The sequence below is a fragment of the Mus musculus genome, chromosome 16, assembly GCF_000001635.26.
Source record: "Mus musculus strain C57BL/6J chromosome 16, GRCm38.p6 C57BL/6J".
In the NCBI taxonomy this organism is placed as follows: domain Eukaryota; kingdom Metazoa; phylum Chordata; class Mammalia; order Rodentia; family Muridae; genus Mus; species Mus musculus.
Genome location: NC_000082.6, coordinates 95,521,297 through 95,543,585, shown reverse-complemented (window position 1 = coordinate 95,543,585; position 22,289 = coordinate 95,521,297). Strand labels below are relative to the sequence as shown.

The window sequence follows — 22,289 nt, the reverse complement described above, 5'->3', positions numbered from 1 at the left end:
CCACATCTCCTCCAACTTACTTATTCTCAGGGTGCTTAATCACAGCCACAAAAAGAAACTGGAACACGCAGCGTGCGGGTTGGCGGAGGATTGAATGCCAATTGCTGGATGCTCTTGTAGAGGAAGCTTGGCTGTGATGATCTCTGTGAAGCACCCTGCCTTTTAAAAAAATTTTTTTTAAATGTAGAGTGCTAAGGATCAAAAGCAAGCTCGCATGCTTGTGTGGTTGAGCCATCACCCAGCCCCCTACAGATTATATTCTTAATTGTATCATTTCTTATCTTGATTTATCAACTTGCTGACTAATTCTTTTTAAATCTCTGTTCTTTAAATGTCAGCGATTTCCCTTCTGGATTTAATATTCTCCTTATTGAAGATAAAGTCTGATAGTCCTTCAATTAAGTGTGTATGAGCATAAAATCTGTCAGCCTTCGCTACAATGTTTCTTCAATTTACTCCATTCTTGCATAATTCTGCCTGGTGTGTGTGTGTGTGTGTGTGTGTGTGTGTGTGTGTGTGTGTGTGTGTGTGTGTGTGTGTGTGTAAGTTAGCAGTTGCTTTCCCTCTTACTTTGAAGGTATGGTTTTACTGCCTCCTGGCTTCCCTGCTGCAGAGGAGGAATCTTGTATCCATCAGATCTTTTCCTTTGTAGATAATCTCTTCTCTGTCCCGGCCACTTTCAATACTTCCCTTTGTCTTTGATGTTTCAGTCTGATACGCTGAGATGTGGAGTTCATTATATTTCTCTTCCTTGAGCCCTTTTTTTCATTCCAAAGACTCATTCCCCAGCCCCCAGCCCTCCCAAGTCTGGTTATCATTTCTCCCCGATATCTCTTGGATATTACTTACCCGTATTTTCAATAGCTACACACCAGGGAATCCCAGTATGCACAGGGCATCTCATGACAGCTGAGGACACCTGGCTCAGCCGCTGATTTATTTCAAGGTTTGCCACCGGTTTGTCTTAGGGTTTTGAATAGCTAATTTTTAGAAATTGCACATGAAGCTTTTGCTTGCTGCATACCGTCTTCTGCTGTTTCAGCTCTGTCCGAGTTTAGTTCACTTTCTGCCACTTTTTGCTGTGATTTTTTTTTTTAAACAGACACTTTTAGTCCAATTTTTCTTCAGTATTTGGGTGCTAACATGCCTCTAGCATCCACTAAGATTAATTCGTTTTATTTTTTCTTTATGTTCATATAAACTTTATATGCTCATCTGTAGTGGGGATTCTGCCAGATCCCCAGAGGTTTGGATGGTGGCAGTTAACCTGTCTGTCTGTCTGTCTGTCTGTCTGTCGACTCATTTCTCAGTGTACTTTATCTGTTGTAGTTCACTTGACTGATGTATCCCTCAGTTCCTCTGTCTGTCTGTCTATCAGCTACCATCAATGGAGTGATCTATTTCTTAACCTAGTTTTGTCTGGGTTTGTATAGATCATAAAGGCAATAACAGAATGGCTCGTGTTTCTCCCACATGACTGTTTCCTACTTAAACAGTGGTATTAATTAGATGCACAAGCAGTTTATTTTTGGTGTGTGGGGAACACATGTCACAGTGTGCATGTGGAGGTCATAGAACAACCTCGTTGCATGAGTTCAGTGGGTCCTGGGGATTGAAACTTTACCCTCTGAGTTACCTTGCAAGTCCTAGCAAGTTCTCCAGAAGGGTCCCAACCCAGCTGTCCTGCTTTCCTGTGTCAAACATTGTCTGTCTCTGCTTGACCTTAGAACCTTCCCCTATGTCTCAGAACTTATTTCTACCCAAATCCCCCACTAGCTGCCCTGTATTAGGTCAACACCACCCCCACCCCCACCCCTTGCTTTCTTTTTTCACCTTGGTTCAGGATGCTGGGGGCTTCTCTGTCTCTCTTTTGTTCTCTGCTAGGTATATATTGCATATAAATTCTTCCCTGGACTAGGGTGGATGGCAGGGGCTGAACTTTTTTTTTTTAACATTTCAGGACATTTACAGTTATAACGGCCTGGTTCTCCCATGTGGGTCAGCAATGCGGAGAACCTGGGTTCTCTTTGAGTGACTGTTGACGGTGCTTCTGGTTGGGTGCAGGCACAGAAGGAGATTTCCATGAGAGAAGCCATTTTTTAAAATCCCATTATACAATGGTGGATACTGCCCCTCTCAAAGATCTTTGTGCGTGTGTGTGTGTGTGTGTGTGTGTGTGTGTGTGTGTGCGTGCGCGCGAGGTTTTCTGTTCTTGATATTAAAAGCAATAGCATAGTATCCTTTGACTTTTAAGTCTTATTTTATTTGTAATTAAGATATAACTGTATCATCCCCTCCCTTTCTTTTCTCCAATCCTACCAACATGCCTCCCCCCCCCCAGTTCCATCTCAAATTCATGGCTTCTTTTAAAAAAATTATTATTGTTACATTTATGGATAAATGATACCAAGTCTGAGTAGTGTTGCTTATATGTATTTGCTTTTATAGATGACCACTTGGTATTGGATGCTAACCCATGAAACCTCAACAACATGGCTACCTGAAGCAGACCCAAGCAATGACCACATCGGCTGACATGCCCTTGTGATCTTGTGATGGGACTGATCTCATGGGGCCCCGTCCCTAGAAAACAGCTACAGACAGTTGGTTCACTTTAAAACCCTGTTCTGTGTCTTTGAGTTGCAGCCTCTCTGTCTGGTCTAGGCTGGTCTAGGATTCCTTCTCCTCCTGCTTCTGTCTCCCAAGGGCTCCCATGGTGAGTCCGTACACCATGTCTAGGTCAGTGTTATTTTGAGAGTTTAAAAGTCTGTACAGAATCCGTGGGGGATGAGAGAACCAGAACTATGCTGTTCATCTGGTGGGAAACTGAAAATTCAGGTAAGCCCGAGGCTCTCCTGAGGCAGGAACTGATGGAAAGAGGACATCTCTTGAGCGTTGGGGCTGTCTTAGAGGAATCAGGGACATCCTTAGAGAGAGTCAGGAGAGGAAAGATGTAAGACAGCCCTGAGGACACCCTCTGATCAGCGCTAAGCCTCAACAAGGGAACAGATGGATTACCATCGTGTAGAGAATGAGGCTGATAGAACCAGTGGGGGATTGAAACCCTGCTCTCCATGGTGATCCCATCAGCAAAGCTTTCTGAGTGTGGCTGGGAGCCTTCTTCAGGACCCAGCATAGATGTGCAGACCAAGTCAGTACTCACACAGGACACAGTGTGCCATACTCATAGCAGATAGATCTCATTGACAAAGACGAACATTCATTTCAACAGCATTGGAAAGATGTACTGTAATAGCTACAGAGAAAAATACGTAGGATTCGGTAGCATTGTTTTTCTGATCTATTCATTAGGATGATATACATAGATTACATATTTATGTGGATATTTGTGGTTGTGTATTTGGGTTTGTGTTTATGGGTGTGTGTCTGCGTGTTTATGAGTGTCTGTGTTGGTGTGATAAGTGCCACAAGGTGCACGTGGAGGTCTGAGGACTGTCTGAAGGAGGACACTTTCTTCCACGTTGGTCCCAGGGATCAAACTCAGTGTTGTACATTTGGCAGCAAAGCACCTTTATCCCCTGAGTCATCTCATCATCCTCTGAGACTTCTTTTAACTTAAAAGATACTATGGACACATCAAAGAGAAGATTTTTAGAAGATATTTCATTTCCTTGATGCCACTGTTACCACTTTGCATGTGGTAACGGGCTTATAGTTTATCCATCCGCCTAGTCATACTGTATAAAATATTTTGTGGCTTATTTTTCATTTTTGAATATCTATCTGTTTTCTTGTAGCCAATGAAAGTATATAATTTTCTAGCTACTCTAGAATGAGGGCGTGTTGTTAAAATGTAAAGCTAATTCAGAATTTTTAATGGAAGGGAATAGAATGGCTAATTTACTAATTTAATAATGTAAAAAGGAAAGATACTGTTCTCCAACCTCCTCTCCAGTGTCTTAGCAAGTAAAGGCCAGTCTCATTCAAAATATGTGTGTTCCATTCTCTTATTTAAAGATGTTTATTAGTTCTCTGAGAATGTCCTACGATGCTTTTTGTTTATATTTATCCCCCGTCCATCCCTTCCCAGATCCATCCATCCCTCCCCACTCACCTGACTTTGTTCCCCTTTTCCCCCCTGAAGTACAATTTGTGGTGCCCATATACTGTAAGATGTGTGGCCTTAACTAGAGTGTAGTCAACCCCTCCCAAGGGCCATACCCTTCCCCAGCAGCTGTTGGTGCCAAAAGTTCCTTAGCTAAGACTGTAACTTCAAGCCCACATCACCATTCCATGCTGGGATTTTGTCTGGCCCGTGTGTCCGGTCTCAACTGCTGTGAATCCACATGTGCAGCTGCCATGATGTGTTCAGAAAGCCCTATTATCAGAGTTGCTCACTGCCTATGATGGTCTTCCTGCCCCTATCATGTTGTGAACCTGAACCTCGGGAGGAGAGTGTGTGATACAGATGCCATGTTTAAGGATCAACATTCTGCAGTCTCTTATTTCTTCCCCTTTATTCATTGTAGGTCTCTGTGTCAATCACTGTCTACTACAAAAAGAAGCTTCTCTTATGAGGGTTGGCCAATGCACTAACCGTTAGAAGTCAGTTTAATACTATGTCCCTTGAACAAAGTAAGAGTCGTAGATTCTTGCCTAGGATCCATGATCTGTCTAACCATGAGCGCTTGGCCCAGGTAACTAGGTATGAGTTACAACTTTTGGAACTGGGCCTTAAAGCCAACCAGGATATAGTTGGTTACTCTAATGATGTGTATGTCCCTGTGACACCAGTTGGCCTGTCTCGCCATGCTGGTCATTGGTGTAGCTCATAGAATTCACATCCGTGCAAGCCTGGTGATTCATGTTTTCCTCTGGTAGCATGCATTGCTAGCCAGTTGGGATGCAGCTTCCCTCAGGTCAGTGCCAGCTTGGTTGCTCCATGTTACTCAAACATGTCTTTGGTAATCGGGTCTTACCATAAGAGGAGGGACAATAACCTGTCATGCTTACATTTCTCTCAACACTCCGAGCTTCAGAGCGCCCACATAACAGCCAGTTAGCTCTAACTACTCGGCTGCTTTTTCTTTCCATCCCACATTCCAAAACTCTTCCACTGTCCTTCCCAAAACAATGTGTTAAGATCTGCCACAGCGACACTCCAAGAACCTGGCACTAATTCCTGTCCTAGTGTGCATTCTCCGGCTGTGCTACATGCTGTGGCCACAAGGAAATTAGGGAGGAAAGGATTTACTTCATCTTATAGCCCTTCAGGTCACACTCCATCACCGAGCAAAGTCAGGGCAGGAGCTCAAGACAGGAACCTGGAGACAGGACTGATGCAGAGGCCATGGAAGAATGCTGCTCTCTGTCTGGCTTGTTCCCCGTGCCTTGCTCTGCCTAACTCCTCATAGCACCCAGTAACCCTAGCCCAGGTGTGACAACACCCACAGTGGCCCAGGCCCTCCCACACCAAGCATTAATCAATAAAATGCTCCACAGACTTGACTATAGGTCAGTCTGATGGAGACCATCCCTCAGTTAAGGTTCCCTTTTGGTCCAGGTTAAGGGGTGGTCTGTCTGTCTGTCTGTCTGTTTGTCTGTCTCTCCCTTCATTCCCCTCTTCCCTCTGACAGAGCAGGGTATATAAAGCCATCCCTGGTGATTCTCCTGACTGACTGCCTCCTGCAGGGTTAGGAGGATGGTGCAGACAACAACACTGGCTTGGGCATGGGTCCTGGGAACTTGATTAAGGTCCTTAAACTGTGCAGCAGGCAGCTTCTCAAGTGATTCCATTCCAATAATGAGACCCTCCTCGTCCTCTTCCTCTTCTTCTCCCTCCTCCTCTTCTCCCTCCTCTTCATCCTCTTTCTCTTCTTCTTCCTCCTCATCCTCTTCCTCCTCTTCTCCCTCCTCTTTCTCTTCCTTCTCTTCCTCCTCTTTCTTGTCCTCTTCCTCCCCGTCCTCTTCCTCCTCGTCCTCTTCCTCCTCCTCCTTCTTCTTGAGGTCTTCCACAAGATCTTCCAGTTCCCGGAATGATAAATCCCTTGGACTGTTAGTTGCTTTAAAGGGCCTAACATGAAGCACCCTGTGCTCTCAGGTGTTCAAAGATGACTCCAGAAAACCTTGAGGGAAAAAGATGGGTGTGCCCACAAACTGACATTTTTAAGCATGGCTTTCAGAGGGTTGTTGGACATGGCCGCTGCTCCCAAAATAGAGAAGGAAGTTTAAGAGACGGGCTTAAAGTGCTGTCCATGTATCCGTGTGGTTTTCCCGGTCTTTGCTCATTACCCTCAACAATTAAAGCAGCATTTATCAAAACTCAGTTGATTTTTAAAAGCTGAATGTTTGTACAGCTGCTCTTGAGTCCTTAAAAAAAAGCCTTACATTTGCAATGAAAATATTCAAAGTTAAAAACAAAAATTAACACAAGAAGTCATTTCATGTCCTGTGGAAAGAAGAAGGGAAAGTTTTAAAAAAGACAGAGAATGAGTCTGAGATACTTCTCGGGAAGACTTCCTTCCTTAGAGGGCTCTTGGAGCTTTGAGTCCATCCACTTTTCCACATCATCTGGAACAACTGTATTTTAAAGTTGCTTCAGTCCTTCCTGACTAGAGGCAGAGTGGTGAAGGCAGGCGCTACCCACATATCATATCATACACAGTAACCATGAAATAAGAGAATTTAGGGCTGGGCAGATGGCTCAGTTGGTGCTGGGGAGACAGAGCAGGGTTCCCGAGGCTCTGGGCCCAGTGAGAGATTCTACCTCAAAAAATAAGGCAGGGGTGTGACTGTTGGCTTGTGGCTTCTACGTGAACATTCACGGGTATGCAGTACAGAGGTGTGTACGCATGTGTGGACACAGACAAACACAGTACAGAGATGTGTACCCATATGTGGACACACACACGCACACACACACGCACACACACCACACACACACAGAGGCATACAGTACAGAGGTGTGTATCCACATGTGGACACAGACACACTCACAGTCATGCAGTACAGAGGTGTGTACCTACGTGTGGACACAGACACATAGGCATACATACAATAACCTCACCACTGTCAACGATTAAAACCAATATTTATCAAAGCTTGTTTAAGGGAGTGTAAGGGCTAAAGAGGTGACTTCGTGATTCAGAGCACATGCCACTCTAAAGGAAGATTGAAGTTTGATTCCCAGAACCCATATTGGGTGACTCACAGCTGCCTATAATTACCATTTCATGGCATCTGAAGCTTTGGTGGCCACCTGCACGTGCGCACACACACACACACACACACACACACAATCTTAAGGAAAACATTCAAAAGAATAAGAAACAAGAAATGGGAGGGTGAGTTCTCAGAGCCAAATCCTCAGGGCGTGTAATATGGGCGTGAGAGTCATAAGGGGTCAAGGAATCTTAGAATTGGGTGTGGGAGTCCCTCTTCTGCAGCACAGGTGCTTACAGCTCAGGAAATGGCTCAGCAGACATAGCACCTACCAGATAGACATAAGGCTAGGCCCCTAGAACTCATGCGTAGGCTGGGCTGGCATGGCACCCACCTATGGTCGCACACTCAAAAGTCTTAGACAGATGATCTCTGAGGCCAGCGGAGTAGTGAGGCCAGCCAGAATTGACAGGCTCTGGGTTTAGCAAGAGAATTCCTCAATAAAGCAGGGGTCAATCAAGGAAGGCTCCTGATGTCACTGTTGAGCCTCCAGATGCATATGTGTACGTACGCATGCAAACATACGCATGCGTACCTGCCCACACCCCTGTGCCCCCCCACCCACAGATACCACGTGGTATATACATGCAAATTCAAAAACAATTTATTTTGCATATAAAATCAAAAGAAATAATATTTACCTGTGATTCTAATCTATCCCTACATTTTTTTTTTAACCCTGATGAGTATGTTTGTTAAGATAATATGAACCAGGCTTGGTGGCTTATTGTCTCAATCATGCAGAAAGTAGAAGCAGGAGTGTCAGGCATCCAAGGCTGGGCTACACAGTAAGAACTTTTCTCCATAATTAAAAAGTAATTCTGGTACTGGATCAATTTATTGTTAAACCTGCTGTGTGCTCTCCATTTAACAGAGTTGCCTTTGATTTTCTTTTGGTTCTGCAAAACTTCTTAGGTATTTTGGGAGCACAGCAGAGGTATAATTGAGCTTTCAGTTGTTCCTGTCACTAGAGTTGAAGTGTGTTTGGATCCCCGCCCTGTACAGCTGCTGAGTGGGACTCTCATCTGAATGGGTGGGGAAGGTGTCTTACTGGCTACATCCTGCAACCCTGTGGCTCCTTCCGTCTGGAGACATTCATCATTCCCAAGAACAGGAGCTGGGAGCCTCTGTGCTCATAACCAGGGAGACAGAAAATCAAACCTGACATCCATCATTTGTGGCACTGTGGAGACACTGGTGGGTTGGATAGAGGGACCGGATGTAAACCTAGGCCTTCCCTTGATGTTCAAAGAACTAAATTAGGGTTTTGAAATTCCCTGAAGTTTCACATTGACATCTCAAATGAGTTACTTACAAAGGGCCCTTTGTGTATTTGGACCAAAATAAATATTAAAACAAGAATAAACAAAGCCAGCCAAAGACCCCTTGGCACCCACAAGCCAGACACATGCTCAGTCACTTGAATCTGCTTTCAGCTGGTTCTGTGATGGAGCACGTAGGAAACTTTTGGTTATCAAAGCTCCGGTCAGAAGAAATGGAGCCCGCTGTCCTGCCCTCCACCCGTCTTCAGCACAGGAGACTGGTTGGTAGGACTGAAGACGTTGATGTGAAATTGGGTCCCACCGTCTTGGCGTGAAGGGGCGGGCACACGGGGTCATCTCCATGTCTGTTGTGGATGGAAATGTGAAAGGGAACATTCCTCCTATGGAAGAGCTACAACTCTGAGATGCTGGGCGGAGACTCGCCTGCCTTCGGAGGCCTTTGCCGGTGTCTCTATGGGGTTGGAAACGGCATCTTACGGGAGGCGTCATCTCAAAGCACGTGCTTCTCATTCTGCTTTGGGACCTAGCCACTCCCACAGGCAGGTGCCATGACTAGCTACTTTTATCAGCCCAGGGAGCAAGAAGCACAAGGCGAGGGGTACCTTGCAGTTCTCACACACTATGATGACTCTTGGTGTTTGTTCTTTCCCTAGGCATCTTGGTTCTGTCCCTGGTGTGGCACACCCTTACGCTTGCTAGCTTTCCTTCTCTTGTTTCTGTCTTGCTGAGGATGGTTGGGATGTTGCTAATCCTCGGCCCTCTTGGTCCCAGCCTCTTCCATTGTCTGGTTTTGTCGCAGGTATTCCTACTGTGGTCATCCACTACCCAGAGGGGAAAACATATGCTTGGTTTTATGAACTAAAGGCCAGATATAACTTTCTTCCTTCCAGTGCACCATTCAGGCCCAGTAATGCTTATCTATCCCTTCCCCAAGTCTGCTCAAGTGCCAACCTGAATCATGAGTTCTGGAGACTAATAGTTCAATCATGGGAAATCTGTATAAACCTGATGTATACCTGAATAGTCTGGGAGAAGGAGAGGGGAGAGGGAAAGAGGAAGAGAGGGGAGGAGAGGGAGAAGGGGGAGGGGGGAAAGGGGAGAGAGGGAAAAGGACAGGGAGGGGGAGGGGGACAACATTAGTGAAGAATATTTCTGGTGAGTCTCATAGTTCTTATTTTAAATATTGAGGAGGATTCATAAATCTTTTATTTCCAAATTACGTTGTTTCAATGAGACCAATTTTTTAAAAAGACATTTATTTTGCTTTATGTGTAGGAATATTTTGCCTCCATATGTGAGTGTGTGTGTGTGTGTGTGTGTGTGTGTGTGTACCACATGTGTGTAGTGCCCACAGAAGCCAAAAGAGAGCCTGGGATCCCCCTATAACTGGTGTTACAGATGATTTCGAGCTGCCATGTGGGGCTGAGAACTGACCTTAGGTCCTCTGGAAGAACAGCCACCTCCCTTAAACACTGAGCCATCTCTCCAGCCCTAAGAACATCTGAGAGGGAGGACAGGCAGGCAGAGAGCACACAGCTATACCTTCAGTGCTTGCCCCAGTGACCCACTTCTGCCAGCTGGACTCAGTCCTGACAGTCCTGAAGTTTCATTTCTCTAGGTTTGTTTTTCAGCACTTCTCTCCTGGATGTTTAATTCTCTTTCTTATCAATAGCTGACATCTGCACATGAATATTCATGTTGCTGACACAAGGTGGACAGAAACAGCTACGTGGTGGGTTTGTTTGCTTTGTTTTATTATTGTTTGGGATTGTTTTTGTTTTTTGTTTTGTTTTTGTTTTTTCTGTCCTAAGCTTTTGGGAGATGAGGAGGTGGCTTATTCCTGAAATCCCTGCTACAGTGTCACAGGCATAGTTTGTCAGGCTTGTGTCCTTGCTGTGAGACAGGCCCTGTTCTCTGTAGCCTTCAGATGAGTAAACAGAGAGACCCAAGCTACTGGTGGATGAGCACATCTGTGGGAACCCCAAGCTCAGCTGGCCCCACCCAGGCTGCTTGGACATTGGCAGGGCTAGCAACCCCCGTGTGCAGGCCCTGAGACATGCTGGCCTCTGCTGCCCACAGGTGCTGGCCAGGCCCCTTTGTGCTGGGCTGGGTGTCCGTACTCATCCTCCAGCCCTCTGGCAGCTGTGTTCTTCGAGTTCTTCAGTTTGGCTTGCACCACACTCTGTATTTTTTACTCTGACCAGGCCAGCTGTTACCTCATGAGGCGGGGTATCATGCCTCTCTCTCTCTCTCTGGCAAAGCTCAGTCCCCGGGACTTTGTGACATCTTTTTGGATCCATTGTGGCTTCTCAGCTGTGTTATGGATAATTTATATCGTCAGATAAATACCCTTAGGATAAATGAAACATTAACAATTCTATCATGCTGATTTAAAAATACTCTTCGCATACATTCAACAGAATCCTCTCTGGGCTTTGACTTTGGCCTTATAATCAGGTCCAACGCCGTCTCCACCATAAATAAATCAAGCCATTCTTTCAGCCCAGAGTTTTTGGCATTAAAACACAGCACAGTGTAAGACATCTTAGCCAGTGATTTCAAGACTCATCTACCCGTTGCAACAATTGGAAATGAAGTGCTGCCCTAACCGCAGTCCGCGGAAAATAGTTAACCAGGCAATAATCTGTGCTGGGTTTTGGGTTTGGAGGAAAAGAAACTTGGAAACAACTTTGTGGACTGAGGGTTTTTGCAGCCTTGTGAAACACGATCTGACGCTGCCATCCTCCCCTTGCTGTGGAGCACTGAGATGGGAGATGATGAGCCGACCCTCAGCTCCACCTGATGCTGAGAGGAACCATGACCGTGAAGGAGACACTGAGATGTGTTCAGGGTCATAGGGTGATTATTCTTGGTTTCAGGAAAACTGGAAAATACACAAAATTTGAAAAGAAGAGTGAGTGAAGCTTCTCTTAGTTTAACATGATATACATCATCACGATTTTTAAAGTTGTTTTCCAATCAATAAATTATATTTCCAAGAAATAAATTTATAAAGAGTATAGGAAATCAAGAGCCCCTTATAGTTTGCTTTGGAAACCCCAGCACAGGTCTGTCATCTTTTGATGTGTGTTCTTCATGTTACCTGCCCCTTTCTTTTCCCATTTTCTTCTCTCTTCCATCTCCTCCTTCTTCTGCAAGGTTGGAATACATCATATATGTGGGTTTTCCATCCTGGTCTTGTCTGTCAACCCTCCTCCCCCGTAGTTTCCTGTCATGGCCAGGGGTTGGTTGTGGCATTTGGATAGTGTGAGGTGAATGTCTGTCTACATGGAGGCCTGGATGCTTTGGATGGAGTTGGCAGGAGACTTCCAGAGGGAAATAGTAGGGAGTGTATTCAAAGATAACGTTGCTGATGCTCACAGTAAACACAGGTTTTGATAAAACAGCCAAGCCTAATTTGAAAGTGGTTTTGGAAATAGACTCCTTTTTAATTCTCTGCAGGCATGATTCCACCAGATACAATATTTACGAATGGGACATTGTTCTTTGGAAAAGTATAGGTATTCCTGTATGTCAGAAAAAGAAAAGAAAAAGAGATGTTGTGTTTTAGATTTGTTTGCTAACATATTCTAAGGAAGATTCTTTTCTTCCTAGCTTGGTGATGTTCTAGTCTTTTAAAAAACAATAACTTTGTAGCACTTATGAATTGAAAGTGCTGCTTTTTTTCCCTCTGGGACCAAAACCATTATTTAATGATAGGCTGTGGGATGATTTTATTTTGTTTGTGCTTATGTGCACTTGGGTTAGAGGGCAGCTGCAGGTGTCATCCCCCAGGAGCTGCCCACTTTGCTTTCTGAGAAGTCTCTCTTTGGAATGTGGGGCTCACAGACTAAGCTAGCCTGGCTGATTAGTGAGCCTCAGATGCTCCCCTCACTCCCTCAGAGCTAGAATTAGAAGCCTGTAGAACCTGCTATCTGTTCCTGGCTTTGACCTGGTGTCTTAGTCAGGGTTTCAATTCCTGCACAAACATGACCAAGAAGCAACTGGGGAGGAAAGGGTTTATTCAGCTTACACTTCCACATTGCTGTTAATCACCAAGGAAGTCAGGACTGGAACTCAAACAGGTCAGGAAGCAGGAGCTGATGCAGAGGCCATGGAGGGATGTTCTTTACTAGCTTGCTTCCTCTGGCTTGCTCAGCCTGCTCTCTTAGAGAACCAAGATTACCAGCCCAGAGATGGTCCCACCCACAAGGGGCCTTTCCCCTTGATCACTAATTGAGAAAATGCCTTGCAGTTGTATCTCATGGAGGCATTTCCTCAACTGAAGCTCCTTTCTCTGTGATAACCCCAGCTGTGTCAAGTTGACACAAAACTAACCAGTACACCTGGGTACGGGAGACTGTAGCAGGTACTCAGCCATCTCTCCAGTTCCCTCTCCCCCACCTTCCTGGAATGTTCAAACACTGATTCTCTCTTCTGAGCAGTGAATATTCTAGAGGAATGCTTTGAGAAGCCATTGGTGTTGACGCTGAGGGCTCTCAGAAATGGGGCTCTCGTGTGCCTTCTCCACAAGCCTGTTTGCCTCAGTCTGCCCCTCGGTCATCTTATTGCCAAAATTTCTTTCTTTACCCCAGTTTTCCTTACAAGAGTGGAATGCCTGAAGGATTTCAAGTCCCCTCTTCCCCTCTTTAAGGATATTTTTAAATAATGTTTTAAGAAATAGAATTTGTCAATACAGGTAAATCTTATTTATATTTGGGGAAATAAAGTTTAAAGTTTTAAATTTAATTTCAGGTTGTTCTAAGATCTTTGGTGATCCAAGAAAAGCTGTGTTGGTCAAGGGCAGGACAGATGACTCCCAGAGAAAAAAGATGGCGAAACCAAGGACAATCAGAGGTAAACATTAAAGAAAGCGGCACACATGAGCCAACTCCTCCTTTGTAGTTGGAACACAGCCCATCACTGGAAGCTCAGTATAACCTCCTGAGTGTTTTGTTAGTAGTGGCTCTGAGAGACTGGGGACATCTGCATGTGGTAGTTAGGGGCAGGGCCTCTAGGAAGTGACAGATTAAATTGGATCATTATGGTGATACCCCCTTGCCTGCATCCTGGAGGCTTTCTAAGGATGGGTTAAGAAACCTCACAAAGAAACCTTTCCCACTATATAGTAACATAGAAAAGGGTCACCGGCCTCTTGCCAGAATCTGTTATGGTCTTAAACTTCCAATGTCCATCACTATGACCTATAAAATAAACCTCTTTATTTATAACGATCTGCTTCGGGTATTTTATTATAACAATGATGCATTTTATTATAATAGACCACCCCCAAGTTAAGAGTTTTAAGGGAAAGGGTACACATGTAAATATTTAGTATTTGTGGTTCCAAACCTCCACAGACACCGCTGGCTACTTTCCTCAAACCACAGGCTCTGTCCCAGTACGGTTCCTTCCCACACCATGGATTTCAGGGTCGTCCCTGTTAAACCTGAAGCCTTCCAAGTCTCTCCCTTCATCCACCACCTTAGTTTCCTCTGCCCCTGAAGAAGTGCCTGAGGGCCTGGGACTGTGTCCACACAAGCATGCTGTTATAATGCTTTTGTGCTCCTACAAAGTCAAGCATTTCATATAATACAACAGCAGCCTCTTTTCCAGACACCACACAAAGAATGAGTCTCTATGGAGTAATTGTCTAACAAAGTCAGAAATGACAAAGTGACATGAAGCTAGCATTTCACAGATGGGGCACACCCCTGAGCTCCCTGGTCTGTGAGCACCCTGCCCTACAGGAAAGCAATCCACAGGGGAAGGCTAGAAGGGGCTCAGAGATGGAGGCCACAGAGTGATTCCCACATGGTGTGTGTGTGTGTGTGTGTGTGTGTGTGTGTGTGTGTGATATAATGCTTGGGACATGCTCTGAACAGAGTTGCTTAGGAAGAAATACTGTAGTCACAACAGACATAGGACACCTGGCCATGCCTGCCAGAGGCTTCTGCTGTTCATGAGCTGTTATTTCCTCAAGCTGTTCAGCGGAATCACGTAAGGCACCTAATGCGGCTGTAACAAAATACCAGAGACTGGATGCCTTACACAGCAGAAAGGTATTGCTCTCATAGTTCTCTGGGTTGGAAGTTCAAGATTAAGGTGTGGGGAGACATCTGTGCTGGGCCTCCTTTGTTTTGGGGGTGTGAGTCTGTCTTCAGATCTTTCCTTAATGAAGGTTAAGCTCTGATCTCTCTCTCTCTCTCTCTCTCTCTCTCTCTCTCTCTCCCCCTCCCCCCCTCTCTCTCTCATATCTGTGTGTGTATACATATGTTCTCATGTGTGTGGCTCACATGTGTGTGGTGCACATTCATGTGTATGCACATGCATGTGGAGGCCTGAGGTTGATATCAAGAATCTTCTTCGATCCATTACCAGCACATGCATGGGAGCAGAGTCTCTCGGGTGAACCAGTCCACCCTGGGTGTCCTTTGTTTCTGCCTCTGGAATCACAGGCAGTCTCACCAAGCTTACCTGATATTTATGTGGACTCCAGGGATCTGGCCTCTACTCTGCATGCACACTTGTGCAGCAAGCATTTTAATCACCGGGCCCCCTCCTTAGCCCTGGTGTGCTTCTTTATATGAGCACTAAAAATACTGGATGAGGCAATCATTTTGATTTCATCCTTTATATAAAGCCCCAGTCTCCAGCCACAGACATACTCCTGGGAACTGGTAGTTAGGCCCCCAGCTCATAAACATGGGACAGGGGAAATGACACAAGTCAAATCCCAGCAGTGGACATGGTTATTCATATCTATAAAGACCAGCCGTTCCCAGCAGTGGACATGGTTATTCATATTTATAAAGACCAGCCGTTCCCTCCAGAGCGAGACGTCCCCAGGTTCTGATGAAGCTCACTGAGATTCTCTTTCTCTGGCTCCTCCTCTGTTGCTACCTGAGCTCTCTGTTACTGGGATAAAACCAAAAGGCTGAGAGGTGAACTTCAAAGGCGGGAAGAATCATTGGGCTCATGGATTTAGCGGTCTCAAGCCATGTCTGTTGGCCCTGTGGCTGTCTAGTGCATCATGGAGGGAGCATGTGGTAGAGGAAGCTGCTGGTTGCCAGAAAACAAATGAAGACATGGGGAGGACTGGGGTCTCACTATCTCCTTCAGCAGCGTGCTTCCGGTGACCTGACTGCCTCCTTCTAGGCCCTTCTAAAGGCTCCACTGTATCCTGCTAGTATCCCAGACTTGAGACCCAGATTTAACTCATGCTTTGTCCCATAATACCTTCTTATTCCTGGGTAAGCATTATTGCTGGCACTAGAGCCAGCAGGGGAGGCATGGAGTTAAGCTGGTCTCACTCTCAGGGGGCTTTCTCTATACCAGCACAAGCTGGAGAGGGGTGCCTCCTTGACTGTGGTCCCGGGGGTCCCCCTGCCTTCCACTCCTTGGTCTTCTTGGTTGGTGGGGGTTGATGTTCCTGGCAGGAGTCAGGCATCAGCAGACTTTATGCAACTGTGTTGTGGTTAGAGACTGATATGTCTACTACTCCCTCACCCAGAACAAGCACACCCGGGCCAACTCTATCAGAGGCTTCCTAGTCTTTCTTGTTGTGGACCACTTTGCCTAAATTATCTTCACTTGATGACTAGTTAACTTAAAATTGAAACGATGCCAGGTGTGGTGGCGCACGCCTTTAATCCCAGCACTCGGGAGGCAGAGGCAGTCGGATTTCTGAGTTCGAGGCCAGCCTGATCTACAAAGTGAGTTTCAGGACAGCCAGGGCTATACAGAGAAACCCTGTCTTGAAAAACCAAAATAAATAAATAAATAAATAAATAAAAATTGAAATGATGACAAAGGGTCCTTTAAAAAGTAGCTGATTATATGTTATCTATTATATATTTATATATATTGTATCTATTATATATTATATAATAAATTATTATATATTATATATATATATCTTTTCTTTAGGTAACAACATTTTGTTCACTCAAAACCATCTACTTGCGGGTATTTTGCTTTTCCCTTTCATATGTATTCATGTGGTGTATGCATGTGTGTGAGTGCACATGTTCATCTGTGTGCAAACATGTAGAAGCCTGAAGTTGATGTTGGGAACCTTCTCAGTCCATCTCCATTTATCTTTAGAGGCAAGGTCTCTTAGCTGAGCCCAGAGCTTTCTGATATGGCCAGTCTGGCTTGCCAGCTGACCGTGTGTGTGTGTGTGTGTGTGTGTGTGTGTGTGTGTGTATGTATGTATGTGTCAGTGTGTCTGTGTGTATCTGTGTGATCCCATCTCTGTCTTCTGAGCACAGGATGATGTACCTGTGGGCTTGTATACCAGCTTACCAGCTTGGCATTTTCCTAGGTCTTAGTCTCTGAGCTCCACTCTGCATGCCTGGGAGGTAAGAACTTTAGCCACTGAGCCATCTCCCCTGCCTGATTTTGTCTTTTTTTTTTTTTCATGTCACTGGTATCCCCCAATAAATGCTGTATGCCCTGCATCCTGAAGGGTTTCACAGGCTTAAACCGCCCACCCCCCAGTAACCTGCAAGGTTGCACAGAGAAAGCTCAATTCAGATACCAGCCAGTTAAGGTAGATTCCAGCCAAGTCTCCCATCTACAAAGGCTGTTTGCTCTGTTTATTTCCAGACAGTGAACACCCAGTTTCTGTCAACAATACTCAATTATCCAATACTCTGGCATTAACTGAGATTCTGACAGTCCAGTTTGCTGCCACCCACTCCCTGTAGTTGGTATCCATCACCAGAGTTCATGGTTGAGTTCCTGCAGGTGCCCTCATTTCAGATGCCAGTGGAGACTCCACATGACTCACACTTGGTCCTGACTTGGTTACAGCATCCTAAGGTACCCATGAATTCACCTTTGGTTTCAATACCTTGTTGAGATGACTCCCACAACTCAAGAATGTGAGGAACCACTGCAGTTGGTTAGGAAGGACATCCGTGGTAAGATGATAAGGAGATGCACAGGGTGAGCTCCAGAAGGATTCAGCATGGCATAGAGCACCTACAGGGTGTCAGTATGTTGGCCCACCTCTGTTGTGTAACAGTTGACTCTCAGACTGATACATTCTATCTGAAAGGAAGTTTACCTTCTTTAAATAGGAATGTGAACAACTCAAAGTAGCTTCAGGAAGTCCCTGAAATAGATTAGATTCACCAGGCGTCTCCCCGTAATAAAATCTGAGAGTCCCTCTCAGACAAGCCAAGATGCAAACCTGATTATCCAAGGCTCAGTGTATAGATCAGTAACCTGCTGTCACAAAAATGTTATGCTATAAGCTTCCCCTCCTCCAGATAATTTAAAACCCCCAGCACATGTTTTACCCCACAGTCCTTTGGGATGGAACTTGAGCAGGCCTACTTTCAAGGTCCTGTTTTGAGTGCCCACCTTGAGTTCTCTGGATGAGGAACTGTGACCCAGATGTGCAAGCCAACCGTGTATCCTTTCTGTCAGAGACTTGCTTTGGTCTAGGGTATCTGTTACGCAAAAGTAATGGAACCAGGATGCTGGCATTGGGGGTAAGATGGCCAGTCTGCCCTGAGTCCTGGTTGTGTTACACATCAGTGGGGGATACTGGCGGGGCTATCCTTGGCCAAGTCTTTGTGGCCTAACCTGGATGATCTCTCAGAGTCAAAACCAGGAAGAAGGGGACAAATGCCTTTGTGGTCCTTAGCCTGGGGGTTGGCACTGAGTGTTTGAAATAGTCACCATGCTTTTAAGAACTCAATGTTGGAAGATATGCTGGTGCACAGCTGTCATCCCAGCACCTGGGAGGAGGAGGCAGGATGATCAAGTGTTCAAGGCCAGCCTCTGGTACATAAGACCCTGACTCAAAAACAAAAGGAAATGAACTTACTAATGAAATGCAAAGACGTGTATAGGTTGTGTTAATTTTCACTGAACTTCTAAAGTCCACTTTTTATTAATACCACAGGCAACATCCTGCATTTTAATTTCACCATTTAAAGACTCATTAATGCTGATCATGTAATGTAGGGTACATGCATTGCATATGATATCAGTTATCTCTCTAAACACATTTATGGTTAGGAGACATAATTGTATTCAGTTGTTAGTTCTGATGTGATATTGAAGTACGCACATGTGAAGTTTAGTGGGTCAGGGTCAGGGAACCAACATGTCTGTCACTTTCAGCATTTGTCTTTCTTGGCATCAAATTTCTCCTTTCCAGTTATTGTGAAGTGTCCACTTCATTGTTGCCCATCCTCACTGGGGTATAGAACATCACAAGTTACTGCTCTTCTTTGGTGATCTGGGTTCTCTCAAGATAAGCACTGAGCAGCTTCTTCTGGGCTTGTAGGCTGAGTTCTGTTGTGGTTGAAAGTGACTGTCATCACCAATGGACAGGGACGAACCCCATTCACCTGAGGATGCTCTCTGGCAGACATTACTGGGTGCAGAGCCAAGCATCTCTAAAGACACTATTCTGCGTGGTTTTACTGGGGCATAGAAGCCGGAAAGGTGATTGTTTAGAATCCTGTTTCCCTTTCTGTTTTGTAGTCGTCCCGGGTTCTGCATGGCTGGTGAGTGAGCTGGCCTGCTGAAGGCCATGATCCAGACTGTACCTGACCCAGCAGCTCATATTAAGGTAAGCTCCGTTCTGCTGGGAGGTAGCACCAGTTTCCTCTTTGGTGTTACAGTCATGGTGGCTGTCCTTGTCTCAGCTAACACAGGGTCTGGGCCACGAAGGCAAGGACAGACTCCGGCTTACTGGGAGCTAAGGAAATGGCTTTCAGTTTTTAATACTAGCAAAAAGGTTTTAAAAAGACGGGACTTCCTTCAGTGAAATGGTGTGCACAGTGGGGCTTCTGCCTCTGGGGGAGGAAGTTTCTGCAGAGGGCTGGCACCTGGCTCACCCAGGTGCTCACAGGGCATGGAGGATGCTATCCTTTCCACTGAAGCATGTTTTGTCATCTGAGGTCATCTCCACAGTAGTGGTATACCACTGTAGGTGTGCACAAAACAATGCCCTGGGGATGGTGTGTCCTGTGCATGTGTGGCCGCAGGCTGCCACTGGGGAAGAAGAACATGACCCCTTATCTTAGGTTCATTTTGTATCTTATGGTTACTTTTGGTCAGGACAATTGATTTTTGCTACGTTCTGTGTTTGGTAGGCTGGGAGTAACGAAGAAGGAAGGAATGCTTGAAATGTCAGGATATAGCTCGGCGTCTAACTTACTCACTAGGACCGGACCAGACAGCTCTGCTTACTTCACCCCAGACATCTTGCATGTGGCACAGTGGAGACATGAGACACACTGGTGTCTCTCAGTGAAGCTGGTGTGCCTCCCACCTGTCATGCAGCAGGGTACCCCAAGACATACTTGTTGGGGTCCAGGAATAGCCACACAAACCACTCAGACTCCAGTCTCAGTCAGGTATCAATGGTTTGTTGAAGCACACTTTGAGACTGATTAATCAGGGACACAGTGACCCAGGGCAGGCCTCAGAATCCGTTTTTTCTATATGGGGAAAACAAGGAACAGCTGCATTTGCAACATTTGCAACATTTGTAACATATAGGCCGAACTAGACAAAGCAGCACTGTCTGAACTTTAAGCTGGTAGGCTGGGTCTGGGGGCAAGGAGGCTAGGGGGTCTCCAAAGTCCACGAGGCTCCATGCCAAAATACAAGTTGTTGTTGTTTTGGTCAGGGCCAGGAACAATAGGTTAAGTTAAGGTCATGGGCTACAAAATGAAGAAATATGGCAGAGCTGTTGTCAAGTTTTAATATTTAACACACTCACCGTACTGCATGAACCGGTGACAGAAGACTGTAGAAACAACCCAAATGTCTGTGATTAGGGAATGGATAAATATGGCATATTATATAGCAATAACTATGGTCTATTATACAGCAGAGAAGATGAACTGTAAATATCTATCTTAGACACGTATCAGCATGGACAATTCCTAAGTGTTGAATAAAATAGTCAGTGAGAATATTCCACCTTTAAACATCTAAAACTCTCTAAAGCACGTTTCAACCTTCCAAACACTGGGATCCTTTAATACAGTTCCTCATGTTGTGGGGACGCCAACCATAAAATCATTTCATTGCTACATTGTAACTAATTTCGCTACTGTTAGGAATCATAAGGTAAATATCTGTGTTTCCTCGACAGGTTGAGAACTGCAGTAAAGTATCAGGACTGTGTTGCCTGGTACAGTGTACACAGGTGGTGGGAAAGGAAGTGAGGAAATGAATAAGGGATTGTGGGTAGAGTTACCTTGTGAAGAAGGGATGAGCCTGTGGGAAGGGGAGAGGGTTGGTGTTGGGGACTTGGTGTTATCTGGGACTGGTGAGCGGGGGATACTTGCCTCTCTGACTGCTGAGATGGGCTATATATCCTGTGGTTTTCTAAGTGCAGTATATACAGCGACGAAGAACCATAGATGCTGAAAGGGGATGAATGAAACTCAGGTGAAGCTGTGTTGGGAGAAGGCACTTCCCACCTGTGAGCCACTGTTCTGATTATTAAAAGAAGTGTGTGTGTGTGTGTGTGTGTGTGTGTGTGTGTGTGTGTGTGTGAGAGAGAGAGAGAGAGAGAGAGAGAGAGAGAGAGAGAGAGAGAGAATATGTGTGTATATGAGTATGTGTGTGTGTGAATCTGCATGTATAACTGTATGTAAATCTGTGTGTGTGAGTGTGTGTATGAGTGTATATGTGTGTCTAGATCTGTGTGTGTGAATCTATGTGTGTTTGCACATATATGTGTGTGAGTGTATATGTGCATGTGTGCATGCATGTGAATCTGTGTGCTTGCACATATCTCTATGTGTGAGTGCATATGTATATGTGTGAATGCATGTGAATCTGTGTGTTTGCACATCTCTGTGTGTGTGTGTGTGCATGCTCCGTGTTGGAATGTTGACTGCTGTGATCCCATGTAGACAGCCACAAGTTCAGGATTGCAGTGTGACTCCCAGGTGACCCCATTTCACCCATATCCTTCCCAACCCCTCTTCCTTAAACGCTTCCCTCTGTCTGTCCCATGATGCTCTCCTTGCCATGGGGAAGAGTGTGGCATAGGTGCCATTGTGGCTGAGCGTTCCACAGGTACTTCTCTCTGCACTTTGACCTGTCGTGAGTCTTTATATTAACACTCTCCATGCACACAGGCACTTGTCCCTTGAGGGCTGACAGGGGCAATACTCCCTTTCAGTCTTGTCTTTTTATAAAATAGCAGTTTTGTGAATTATTTGAGAACTTCATGGGCTAGCTGTAGTTTGGTGATGTCCCTCCCCTGGCATTTCCAGAGTCCCTTTCCCTCTTACCACCCTCCCTTCCTACACTGCACTGTGTTTTCTTCCTCCTCTACTTCTTTTCAGGTTTGTTGGTGTTGGTGGTTTGATTTTGTTTTTCTTTTCAAGACAGATTCTCCTTGTAGCCCTGGCTGTCCTGGAACTCACTCTGTAGATCAGGCTGACCTTGAACTCAGAGATCTGCCTGCCTCTGCCTCTCAAGTGCTGAGATCAAAGGTGTGAGCCACCACTGCCTGGCTTTTCTTTTCAGTATTTTTTTATGAGACAAATATTTTTATTTTCTTATATTAATGCTGTCTAATAGAAATAAAAGCAGGCATGTTTTATCTTAAGAGCTACCAGCTGATGAACACTGACAGACAAACAGGAGCTTTCAGCTCTGGAGCTGTGTGGTTTGTGCAGAGCAAACCCACAAATGTAGTAGCAGTTTTTGCTGCTTTTCCCGATGCACCGACTTGGTGCACAGACTTGGTGATTAGCACAGGAAACTAGCCAGAGTTGGGAGAAAAGGTTCCTGTCCAGCCATCTCCCTCCCTGCCTGCCAGGAGCTCCT

At 45.3% G+C, this 22,289-nt stretch overlaps 1 protein-coding gene across 15 annotated transcripts in view; it reads left to right on the top strand.

Moving 5' to 3' along the window:
• The window catches only part of Erg (ETS transcription factor), a 227,432-nt gene that overhangs the window by 43,015 nt on the left and 162,128 nt on the right, over positions 1-22,289 (top strand). For 9 of the 15 annotated variants that reach the window (NM_001302152.1, XM_006522895.2, XM_006522903.3 and 6 more), the window contains 2 exons: positions 13,221-13,322; positions 18,972-19,059. The exons of 5 other annotated variants lie outside the window; for them this stretch is intronic. In NM_001302152.1, coding sequence (NP_001289081.1) covers positions 19,021-19,059 — 39 coding nt within the window. In that variant the 5' untranslated portion in view covers positions 13,221-13,322; positions 18,972-19,020. Of the gene's footprint in view, positions 1-13,220; positions 13,323-18,971; positions 19,060-22,289 lie in introns of those variants that run through there. One more of the 15 variants, XM_006522896.4, reaches the window with a different exon arrangement.